Source organism: Papilio machaon, chromosome 5 (assembly GCF_912999745.1).
Source record: "Papilio machaon chromosome 5, ilPapMach1.1, whole genome shotgun sequence".
NCBI classification, from domain to species: Eukaryota; Metazoa; Arthropoda; class Insecta; order Lepidoptera; family Papilionidae; genus Papilio; species Papilio machaon.
This window is the reverse complement of record NC_059990.1, coordinates 6,339,046-6,350,969: the sequence shown is the minus strand read 5'-3', so window position 1 is coordinate 6,350,969 and position 11,924 is coordinate 6,339,046. Positions and strand designations below refer to the sequence as shown.

At 30.3% G+C, this 11,924-nt stretch overlaps 3 protein-coding genes across 5 annotated transcripts; all 3 read left to right on the top strand.

Moving 5' to 3' along the window:
• Window positions 1-397: 397 nt before the first annotated feature.
• On the top strand, window positions 398-5,920 carry LOC106713545 (NADH-cytochrome b5 reductase 2). 3 transcript variants are annotated; one of them, XM_045677906.1, is made up of 6 exons: window positions 398-718; window positions 1,446-1,674; window positions 2,461-2,579; window positions 4,578-4,782; window positions 5,407-5,601; window positions 5,684-5,920. In XM_045677906.1, the coding sequence occupies exons 1-6, from the start codon at window positions 692-694 to the stop codon at window positions 5,854-5,856; spliced, it is 948 nt and encodes a 315-aa protein (XP_045533862.1). In that variant the 5' UTR covers window positions 398-691; the 3' UTR covers window positions 5,857-5,920. The 3 variants fall into 3 exon arrangements, with proteins under 3 accessions (XP_045533862.1, XP_045533863.1, XP_014361848.1); XM_045677907.1 differs by lacking the exon at window positions 398-718 and adding an exon at window positions 857-895; XM_014506362.2 differs by lacking the exon at window positions 398-718 and adding an exon at window positions 1,074-1,233.
• Window positions 5,921-6,603: 683 nt separating this feature from the next.
• LOC106713498 lies at window positions 6,604-8,217 on the top strand. The gene is made up of 3 exons (XM_014506308.2): window positions 6,604-7,389; window positions 7,620-7,773; window positions 8,054-8,217. The coding sequence occupies exons 1-3, from the start codon at window positions 6,604-6,606 to the stop codon at window positions 8,215-8,217; spliced, it is 1,104 nt and encodes a 367-aa protein (XP_014361794.2).
• Window positions 8,218-8,509: 292 nt separating this feature from the next.
• Window positions 8,510-11,202, top strand: LOC123721025. The gene is made up of 2 exons (XM_045678039.1): window positions 8,510-8,885; window positions 11,039-11,202. Exons 1-2 carry the CDS (start codon window positions 8,510-8,512, stop codon window positions 11,200-11,202), a joined length of 540 nt encoding a protein of 179 aa, XP_045533995.1.
• Window positions 11,203-11,924: the final 722 nt, after the last annotated feature.

Sequence of the window (11,924 nt, the reverse complement as noted above, 5' to 3'; positions counted from 1 at the left end):
AAATGTTGGTCAAGAAATGTTATAAGTTTCTATGTCTAATTGCCAAAAAAAAAAACCATAAGCTTATATTTTCAAATATCTTAAACATTTTAAATATATAAATTTTAAGAAAGAAGCTACAGTTAAGGTAATGCTTAGAGTGTGCCTACTTGTAAACCGCGGGTCTTCGGTACAATTACTGCAGTGTGATGTTTATGAACCAAATAAAATTAGTAATATTAATATATACTATACTTATATGTCTTTTATTGTATCTGTTTAGCTCATAAATGCAAAAAGCACGCAATAAAATCTTTCCTTTGATGACATTACTTCTTTGATAGTAATGACGAAACTTGATAAGATTTTGGCAAACAACACTCGTCTATTATAATTTTTATTTAAAAACACACTTAGATATAGAAATAACTTGTTACTAAAGCCATTTGCAAATAATTTCTATAACAATTAACACTACATACAAATGCGTAGATGCATTATGCATAGCTAGAAATTGTTCTTATAACTCATGAGTGACGGCATGAAATAAGAAAACTAAAATTAAATTCCGCGCGAGCCAGCGTACATTCCCCTTGTGCAACACGGCGTTTCGCGTAATAATTTAACAGACGAGTAGCCAACTGTGTAGACAATCGTTCAATTTTACATAACATCTTTTATTTAATAAAATCAAGTGATAAAGTTATTAAACATGTTTACTAACACAAGTGCTAAAATTGTAAGTATCGATTTGATAAATGTTAGGTTATGTTCTTGAAACAATTTGATCCTATGATTAATACAATCAATATTTGAATTTTTATCATTTTCTGATAATGATAAAAAAGGTAAGTAGGTATATCTATAAAATGTATAGTAGATCCATTTTAACATTTAGTTTAACACGATGAGTGTGGTAAGTCCTTATATTTACATACAATCAGTTGCTTTAAATTTGTTTACAACCTGTGTTTATGTGAAAACTTGTATCAAACATTGGTGTCCCTTTCTCCTTATTCCCTAAATAACGTTTATAGACACAAAGTCCCTTAACATTGTCACGTTTCATGATAAGCGAGTACAAGTAAAAAATTTCATTTAACGATGATCGTTCCGTATTGTGAATGAGAATGATTTATGCCTCATTATCGCATGAACATCGCAAGTGAGCAGTTGTGTTTCTTAAGTTAAAGTTTTTGTGACATCATGGGCAATTTAAAAGTAGCTTTGATTGACCTTTTGGAAAATGCACAAGTATGTATCTGATAACATAAAAACTTGAATATAATCAAGTATAATTATGATAAATGTACTGCCCATGAAAGTTATGTTTGACAATTAAACAGAATTTCTAATAATTTTTATTCATGAACAAATGTAATGTTCTAAGGTGACCATGAACCTAAACTTAAACTTCTACATATACCTAAAATCTGTTAATAAAAATTGAATTCTTTGTCTTATAGGTATTCCCAATAGTATTATCAGTTGGAGCAGTGGTAGTGGTTGCAACAGTAATTGCCCACTGCGTTTGGGGCAAGAAATCTGCACCAACAAAGAAGAAAAGTGCTAAAAAGTTGGTAGCTCTGGTTGATCCTGACACAAAGTATCCATTGCCATTGATTGAAAGAGAAGAGATCAATCATGATACAAGAAGATTCAGATTTGGTTTGCCTTCAAAAGAACATGTTTTAGGTAAGTGGTATTGATTCACTAGCCATTTTTACTTTATAATAATTGTTTTGTGTATAGTTTGTTATTCTGAAACACTATAAATTTATTTGTAGTACTATTAAACAATTTTAAAAATTAATAGTAATGTACCAATGCTCAAAGTTCATAGTTATTTTGACAAAGAAATAGAAATAGATTGATATCACACAATCCATAGAACTCTAAATTAAAATGTCTTAAAATAGTTAAATAAGCAATTTTAGCTTGACAACATTTTTAATGTTTAAGTTACTAGTTGAATATAAATATAATGCTTAGAACATATATAATGCTTAGAACATCTATAAATAACCCAGTTAATTAACTGTGTTTTAAAAAAACATATGCCTTTTTTTAACAAAGTTGTAGGCAATGACTAGAATTTTAACACTTACATAATCTAAGGCTCAAGGACTACAAGTTTAAAGAATGATTCTGCATTTTTTATGTTCCATTACGTTTTTAAATAATTGTTAAATCATCTGTGACTCAACAATAATCATCCCATTATACATATCTTATTGTAACCCTGAGTAGAGTTAATATGTATAGACCTAAAAGGTTATCTGAACCAGTGGGCATAAGCATCACCCTTCAACATCAAAAAATTTCACAAGATTTGCTTTGTAATGAAGCTGACAGTCATTTCTAGGTCTAAATAGGTTTTACAAATAGCCTGACAGAAACAACTGCAATAGCAGCGCCTCTCACCGATTCAGAAATTCCTGTAAAACTATATTCTCAGGTTCAATGTTTTTAATATTTCAGGGTTACCAATTGGTCAGCACATACACTTATCTGTCAAGGTAGATGGTGACCTTGTCATCAGGGCGTACACTCCAGTATCCAGTGATGATGACAAGGGATATGTGGATCTGGTTGTCAAGGTATGTAAACTTTATTTCAATGGTTTGTAAACTTTACACCAATAGAACAAAGTTTTATAATTGAACTAAAAAAACACATCTCTATTTAAAATAAAATTGAAACTCCTCATATATTTGTAATTCAAGACTATCTCAAAAGTCTAGGTTATTTGCATTTATAAAATTGATATAAACATTTTTTGTGCTGGGAATTTTAGATAAGAAATAAGTTTTACGAAAAACGTGATTTTGTCAGTTTAATAGATATCATTTCATATATCTATATCTATATACAGAGCTGGGCATTAACTCGTTAATCCGTTAATCGTTAATTAACGAAGTTAACATTTTGCTTAACGGATTAACTTTTAAGTTAACTTCAAAAAGTGTTAACGCTTTTGTTAACTTCCGTTAAACTCAAATTCCGTTAATAAAAGTCCGTTAATCGTTAAATTAGAAACTTGGAGACGTGCTGTCATTTTGTTTAAATTACGTGCCACGCCACGCTCGTAAGTTCAACTATGTTGGGCGACTGTCGGCGACTCGAATGGGGAACGAACGAGTTGATAATTGATATTGTGTGATGCATCAGAGCGTCCGGGAAAGACGTGACCAACAGGACAAAATCAAAGAAGGTTTGAAATAGTGTATTTCATTACGAGTATATAAAAGCAAGATTATGTAATAGCCCACATTCAGAACGCTCTTAGTTCCTGCAATACGCCACTTTTTGAGCAACTGTTTTAAAACACTTTTTTTACTAATGCTTTTTCTTTATCTTTTCCAAACTCGTGCCTTCTCTTTCCCAACTGTCCAAATACAGTCCAGTCCATAGTGTCTATTATAAAGAAAAAACCAACCAAGAAGTTTAAAAAAAAAAAATCATTGAAGTTTTTATGATTCATGCAAATATTTCTAAAAAGAAGCTCCTAATTTGTTTCAATATCAGATTTAATGATTTGATTCAATAAATTAGGTTAGGTTTCATTTTATTTAATTTCATAAAATGTCATTTTCATTTCATATCAATAAAAATAATCTACTGAAGACTTGGCCGTTTGGGCATAGTTCCCTTTGCCTACCCAGAATGGGTGAAGAAAACAAAAAAAATCTCTGTTTGTATTCTTTTACGGTTGGCGCCATTTATCAAACATTTTAGTCAGTTGAGTTTATTGCGTTTTTATTATTCTATTAAATTGCTTCATTTTTTCGCAACTGTATTAAAAATAGATGTTTAGTACACGTGCGGAACTGTCATTACAACTTGTTCCCACTGTCAACCCACACCTTCAGCTGCGCCTCGGCTCGGTTAGACATTTGTCGGAACTTTTTGCAATGACAGGCTTTCCGCACTCGTAATGAAATATACTATAATGCATTCATACTTGTCTCTAATACTAATGTGTTATAGAATGTATAGTCAAATTACTATTTTAAACAAGTGTCGCCACAATAAGTGTGAAATTAGTATGTATAATTTTGGTATGGTTAACTGTTAACGATTAACTTTAACTTGCGTTAAACTTTCGAGAATTTAACGCTTTAACGATTAACGAAGTTAATTTTTTATTTAACGAATTAACGATTAACGAAGTTAACTTTTCGATTAACTGTGCCCACCTGTGTCTATATATCATTATCAATTAAGTCAAAGTCTAAAGTTTTTAGTAACCATATTCAAGTATGTTATGTTACTAATATAAATGCAAATGTTTAGATGGATGGATGGATGTTCGTTTGAAGGTATCTCCGGAGCGGCTGAACAGATCTTGACGAAATTTGGTAGAGACATTGAACATAGTCTGGAGGAACACATAGGCTACTTATTATTTTTTTTTTAATTCCACCTGAATGTAGTAGTGGGTGACAGCTAGTTATCTATATTTGAGACTATTATTATTTTTGTTGATATGTTCAAAGGATCCAAATAAAAGAAGTAGTTAATTATAACAATCCTATTTTAATATGTAGAAATTAATATGATAAATAAAATATTTAGTGGATAAATTAACTTTTCAGGTATACTTCAAAAATGTCCATCCAAAATTCCCAAATGGTGGTAAAATGTCTCAATATTTGGAAAGTATGAAGATTGGTGATACAATTGATTTCCGAGGACCATCAGGACGTTTGCAATATGCTGGAAATGGACTCTTCCTGATTAGAAAATTGAAAAAAGATCCACCCAATAGAGTGCCAGCAAAGAAATTGAACATGATCGCTGGTAAAAATCTTTTGATTATTGCTTGAAATTATTTGGCTTAATACCTTATCCTAGTTTGAACAATATTTTTTTAATAAGTAAGAAGTATGTTTTTTTACAGTAGAAGTTAGCAAACAAGCAACTAAAATAGTGAAGTGACTGTTGATAATTCACTTCTCATTGTTAACACCTTTATCATTAATGTAGTAAAGTAGTTATGTAAAATATCGTAACTGATAGTTATATATAATTATATTACATAAAATTAATATGGTGCCTCATATCTTCGTCTTATCATGAGTGATAACTCGGGGTCATGGGTTTGATAAATAATAATATAATTGTAGGTTGAAAAATATTATAATGAGAAACATTATTAGACAAATATAACCTAATATTTAATATTTATAAAATAGGTTATTTTTTTTTTAACATGATCATTGAAATTTTTGTCGCCATAGTTCATATAAAATATTTTTTTACATATTATTTTGATCATGGTCAAGCTTTTAATCTTCACAATAAAATACTAGTGTAATGTTCCATAAATAATATAACTAAAAGATATATTATTTTATATCTTACAAGGTTATCTCATATTTGCAGAAATGTTCAATTATTATCAATTGATCAATATTTTTCCAGGTGGTACTGGAGTTACTCCAATGCTGCAACTTGTTAGACACATCTGCACAGACCCATCGGATTCCACCGAGATGAGATTGTTGTTTGCCAACCAGACCGAAGATGACATTCTACTGAGAGATGAACTCGAGAAATACCAGAGAGAATACCCTAATCAATTCAAAGTTTGGTACACTTTGGACAGACCGAAAGAAGGTATTAAATTTTTTTTTATAATTTAAATATTACTTTCCTCTTTTAAACATTTCTATGTCTAAAACATGAATATTGTTTCCAGGCTGGAAATACAGCACCGGCTTCATCAACGAGGAGATGATCAAGGAGCATATGTTCCCTGCCTCTGATGATGTGATCGTCCTCATGTGTGGCCCGCCTCCTATGATCAACTTTGCTTGTAACCCCGCTTTAGACAAGCTAGGCTTTAAAGAAACACAGCGATTTGCTTACTAAATACTATTTGATAGTATGAATTTGTGAATAAATTTGTGTTTTAGCGGAACACAAAATATAGTTTTATAGTTTAAGAAGAAAAATGGTGCAATCATTGTATTTATCACTAGTAATTTTTAATATTAAATGTGCTTTTTGTGAGCAAGATTTCAGCCCGTTGAGGTTATAGTAGTGTACTTGTATGGTGCATGAAATTAAATAGTTGAATTGTAGTTATGAAAAATAAATTGTTAAATAATAAGACGGCACTACTTGTGAGTCTGGTGAACTTAATTCTTTATCCTGTTTTACCCAATGTTTATATGAAACTTTTTTTTATAAAGTTTTTAGTTGAATTTGAAATAAAAGTTATTAAAATATTATGTTTTTTATTACGATTCCCGTTAACACAGACAATAGAAGTGACTTTAGTATTTTTTTTGGTGTAAAATGTAAATTAATCAAGACTGGTTTCATTATCAAATTAACCTAAATGTTAATAGCCACGTATAATTTCAAATTGCCTTTCTGATATACATTTATGTAATATCTTAATGGCACTTCAATAATTACTGGTCGTCAATGTTTGACAAATTAACGAATTTTTATTACATACGTACATATTATTTGTAAATTAATTGAACATTTCGGATTTGGCTTTAACACATCAGAAGTTCACTAAGACAGTTACCTCTATAAAGAAACTAATAAATTAAAACAGTTTACGTTGAAAAAAAAATCGTTTACAGCGACTTTAAAGATATTATAATGAATACGGAGTATCTCTCGTACGATATTTTAGAAGAGCACTTTATAAAAATCTACCGATGGTACGGTCATGTTCAGACTATATTAGGATCCTCCAGAATGGACGTTCGGGACAGATTCGTCACCGCACCATCTAAATATCACAAATTATATACCATAGCTTTGGTTGTTGGCTCTACATATTTATATATCTATACAAACAAACTATTATATGATAATAAAGCCTCCAACCATTCATATTCATACTATATGTACTTTTGTGTAATGCTACTAAGCTATGTTTCGTATATTTGCAACATTATACATGTCCGTTTCGTAAATTCCGATGAGAACTCTAAATTCTTGGTTCAGTTGCAAAAAGTAGACCGTTTGATGAAAATTGATGGCAACAAAAGTATGTATTCATTTATATATTATACAAATGTTCTTACATTATCGATACTTTTGATGTCATATATATTGCTATATGGGATATCGTGGTACAAAAATATAAGAGACGCAACTGAACTTTTGGGTGAATTTTGCAATGAAGTGACCTTCGCAATAGAAATGAGCCAGTGTGCGAACACGATTGTATTCTTTATTACAAGATTGCGATTTTTAAATTCTATAATATTAAACCATTTGCAAAAGGACGATAACACGAACGAAAGCTTTTTTCCAACTAAAAACGGAATGCGGTATATTGCCGCTAAAGCGCACGATTTTGTAACAACTGACACTTTTGTTTGCCTAAGAGCAATATTAGACGCATACATTAAATTTCAAAAACTTTATCGATTTCAGGTAAGAAATTTATAAATGCGATGTTTTTTTTTTGGGCTCAATAATGTTACATTTTACTATTGCAGGTTTTGCTATATTGTATCAAATCGGTTGGAACAATTTTAACGTCGTTCAATATAATTTTTCTTTCTTTGCAAGATAAGGTAAATATACTCAGGATTATGTATTGCGTAATACAACATTATATATTATTAAACAACACACTTAATACGATTTTTTCAACTCCTTAGGAATTAGATTTTTTCATTTATATGCAAATTCCCTTCATAACAACTTTGGACATTTTTATTTGTACATTTCTGTGTGTGCGCAATCAATTATTTTTCAAAGAAGTCGATACGATGAAAAGGTTGTGCACAAAGATAATGTGCGTTCATTACATAGGTACGTTAAAATTATTTTATAATTAATTTATAGAATATAATTTACTCCTTGTCTCATTGCAATAAATTCTTATCAACCACGAAATATTGATTCCAAGAACGACAATAAGCGGAGTAAGCTTTTTGCGTAGAAGCAAATTGAAAAATGCAATTAAAATATTCTTTTGAATTGCAGTTTTAATTCATACAAGGGTTTAGTTAATTCTAATTGCAGTTTTTAATGATTGCCGGTATTTTGTTTTTCCTAAGACAGTTTATTTATAAAATGTGTCTTATTTCAGGACCATTGCGAGATAAAGCTAAAAAAATGGTGAAATTGGTAGAAGAGGCACCTCCGAAATTCTCTGTTTACGACATGTGGGAAATGGATGTATTCTTTATGCTAAAAGTTTTTAACATTCTCACTACATATATGATTACGACTTTACAGTTTGCTCTTCTTTAGGAATTTAGTTTTTACCACAGATAATAAAAAAAAATATATAAAATACACTGAAAAATTTAAGAGTTTAATATTAGAATCGTGTGTTAAATATATTGAACCTCACTTGTTTTAAAATAAAAGATTTGTTATCATTACAACAATTTGTTTTGATTCCCCTGATGTATTCCCGCGAGACTTACTTCCATTAAACGAACGACGATAGAAGCAATAATTTAGTTGGGATTAAAAGGTCATTTTGTGATTCGTAGTCTTTTGAAGAACACCTATATTCTTAACAATATCCTGAGCTGTAATGGCTAAAGACAGTGTAGATAAGTTATCCATGGATATTCTAGACGATGATTTTGTACAGATTTTTAAACCAATCCATATGATGCAGTATTTACTCGGAACGATGCAAGTTAAAATAAAATATGGATTCGTAACGACAACATCGTATGGATACGACGTATTCTGTATAGTCGTTTGGCTTATCCATATAATGTCATTGTTTATTTTCATTGTTTACTGTGATTCTTCAACTGATTCTATACTGACCGATTTCTATTTAAAATTGGGACATACTTTAAATGGCTTGATAATAGCGACGGTAACGATTAAAAACTTTTGCAATGGAAATTCAAGTAGCCAGTTATATGTGAAATTACAAAAAATAGACAGAGAACTTTGTATCAAAAACTTGATAAAAGTAAATAAACGTACATCGGTTATTTCAACAGTTTTTGTAGGAATGTTCGTTATATGTAGCGTGTTATGGTCGATACTGTTATATTTTCATGTAATGAATTCCAAAGTTTCTTGTGCAGTAGTTTTCATCGTAGAACTTCCTATTTTGAGCAACTACATGGACATTATATTGATTTTCTTTCAAATGTATTTCATTGTAATAAGATTCGGATGTGTTGTGACAATTTTAAAAGAAAATTTTCATAAACATATTTGCGCTTCTAAAAACACTGAAACGTTTTCTGTTTTGAATGAAACGTATTCAGATGAAAAAATGTGGAATCGTGTTACGGTAACTTTGCGAGATATTATTAATGTATTGGATGATTTGATTGATGTTCATCAGTTCACGGTAAGTTCCGCTTGTCAAATTGCTAAATATTATAGTCTTAAATAAATTAAGTGACCCAATGTCTAAATGTATAACTCGTACAAAAAACATACTGACTTTCTCCTATCCCAGAAACAAAATAGTCTGTGTAACAGCGTTTTACCAGGAGATTCAAATTAAGACTTATGAGGGAAAGGGAAGTGTATATAATTTAGGTCTAGCCTGTCGATAAAAAAAATAGTAAGAATAGTACATAGTAGTAGTAGTATAACAGTCGCTATTCGAGACTGTTTTATATCTGTGCCAAATTTCAAAAAAAGTGAATTGAATTGAAATTATCTAGTAAATATATAAATAACAAAATCCCACACGAGAACCGTACCTCGTTTTCGAAATCATACATTTGGTCTATGTGTTCTAGCAGACAATATACATTTATACCAAATTTCATCCAGTTCCATGAAGCCGGTCCGGAAATACCTTCTAACAAACGTTCATTCATTCTTCCAAACATTGGCATTTATAAGTTGTTTAATAAACTAACCCATCTTTGTTGTTACAGATTTTTGGATTGACTTGTGAGTTTATAGTTTTGGACATAATATTGATACAAAGCGTAATCACCACTTTTAAACAACAGGTAGTAAGTACTCTTTTCAAATATTTTTTCTGCCTAAGGCCATCGGCGTGTTGCGCACTGCCTTTCCCCCGTATCCCGCTACACCTAACATAATTCTGCGCAACGACTCGCGCGAAGTTAAGAGCCCTAAAGATATCTGCAAACTATAATATGTAAAAAGTAACACTATAACTAGTTTTCTTTATATTAACAGAATATTTTGTCAATCACATTATGGAATGTAAATTTTTAAATACATTTTCATTTTCAGATGTCTATCAATATTTATTCAATAATCAACATAGTTCCTGTCGTTACATTATTATTATTTATATTATTGTTGAGTATTATGGTGGAATTAATTAAATCGCATATAAGCAATTCTAGAAAACTTTGCACTAACATTTTGCGTTTCAGCAACGGTATGTTTAATTTGTTATTATATATCAATAAATCTTACTAATATTATAAATGCGAATGTTTAGATAGATGGATGGATTTTTGTTTGTTTGAAGGTATTTTCGGAACGGCTCAATGGATCTTGATTTAATTTGGCACAGATGTAGAACAGTCTGGCGCATAGGCTACTTATTAAGTTTATATTAAATACGCGCGGACGGAGATGCAGGCGAAAGCTAGTCATATTATACAAGTATACAAAATTGGTTAAAACCGATAATTACAAAAAAATATCCTTAACCCATACCCATAAGTAAATTAAATGAATGAATAAATAATAGACATATGATTGTTATCGTTCTAAATAAACTCACAGATTAAATTCTCATCAAGTGTACTTGATAGATAAGAGACAAAATTACGAATAGTTTATACCATAACTAGCTTTCTCCAGCGAATCCGTCCGCGAGGAATGAAAAAAAATAGTAGCCTATATGTTCTTCCAAACTATGTTCTACATAATATGTCTAATTTCAATGAGATCCATTCAGCCGTTCTGAAGATACGTTTTAACAAACATCCATCCATCCTAACATTCGTACTTACCTATAATATTATAGTAACATTTTTATTATTTTACTAGTAGGAAAAGATACGAAGAGAGGCAAAACCAATTTGTAATGACATTTATCTATCCAATATCAGTTTCATTTTTAAGCATATATTGAAGCTATTTATATTTACAGATGCAACAAGGAACAATATTAAACGTATATTATTGTTACTAGAAGTAAAGAAGAAAATATCAATTTACGATATTTACAACCTGGATAGTCAGCTACCATTAAACTTAGTAGCGATTACCGCTACCTATACGATTGTACTTTTGCAGTTTGCGTTATTACGTTAAGATTATATAAAAACATGTAAATGTGTCCCAAAATATATAAAAATTTGATGCTAATGTTTTCAAATTCAATAACTCAAAAATTCCTAACATAGATTTGTTAAAATGTTTCTGTATCTTGAATAACGTTTTAGGGTGATTTTGGGACCATATTAAATAAATCTAATTTCTTAATAATAAAAGACATGACAAGTCTTAATTTTTAATAGGAATCTTAAATTATTCAAAATTTCGTTAGACATTATCATTAACTTATATAGGAACGGCTAAAACACTCACGTACATTTGTCCGATGTCGGCACCGACTAGTTTCTAGCTCATCGGGGGCCCTTCGTCAGGGTGAGTGGGACTGGTATTATTTCGCAGACGCGGCCCGTCGCTCACTCAACTAGTCGGTGCCGACACCGGACATCTGTACGTGAGTGTTTTAGCCTTTCCTATATAAGTTAATAGAAATCTTTTAAACTGTAAAATATTAAATAATTATAAGAGACCTATAGCGGGAATAAATAAAACATATCTGAAAGTATTGATCAATTTATTTATTACATTTAAATAACATACAAAATTGATAAAAAAAAACAGTGTATACATACATTTAAAACTACTAACATTGGACGGAATAAAAATTGATATACTTATTATAATGTATTATTTATAGTATTGTGAGAGTTGTTTCGAATTTTCGAAATATACTTATTTCACTGTATTTAATATCTTAACTT

Excerpts from the sequence above, each read along its gene's own strand:
- LOC106713545 (XM_014506362.2), top strand. The coding sequence starts at position 1,186 with ATGGGCAATTTAAAAGTAGCTTTGATTGACCTTTTGGAAAATGCACAA. Across the intron at positions 1,234-1,445 it reads ACCTTTTGGAAAATGCACAA|GTATTCCCAATAGTATTATC; the intron begins GTATGTATCTGA and ends TTTGTCTTATAG. Across the intron at positions 2,580-4,577 it reads ATGTGGATCTGGTTGTCAAG|GTATACTTCAAAAATGTCCA; the intron begins GTATGTAAACTT and ends TTAACTTTTCAG.
- LOC106713498 (XM_014506308.2), top strand. The coding sequence starts at position 6,604 with ATGAATACGGAGTATCTCTCGTACGATATTTTAGAAGAGCACTTTATA. Across the intron at positions 7,390-7,619 it reads AAAAACTTTATCGATTTCAG|GAATTAGATTTTTTCATTTA; the intron begins GTAAGAAATTTA and ends TCAACTCCTTAG. Across the intron at positions 7,774-8,053 it reads AATGTGCGTTCATTACATAG|GACCATTGCGAGATAAAGCT; the intron begins GTACGTTAAAAT and ends GTCTTATTTCAG.
- LOC123721025 (XM_045678039.1), top strand. The coding sequence starts at position 8,510 with ATGGCTAAAGACAGTGTAGATAAGTTATCCATGGATATTCTAGACGAT. Across the intron at positions 8,886-11,038 it reads AAAAATAGACAGAGAACTTT|ATGCAACAAGGAACAATATT; the intron begins GTATCAAAAACT and ends TTATATTTACAG.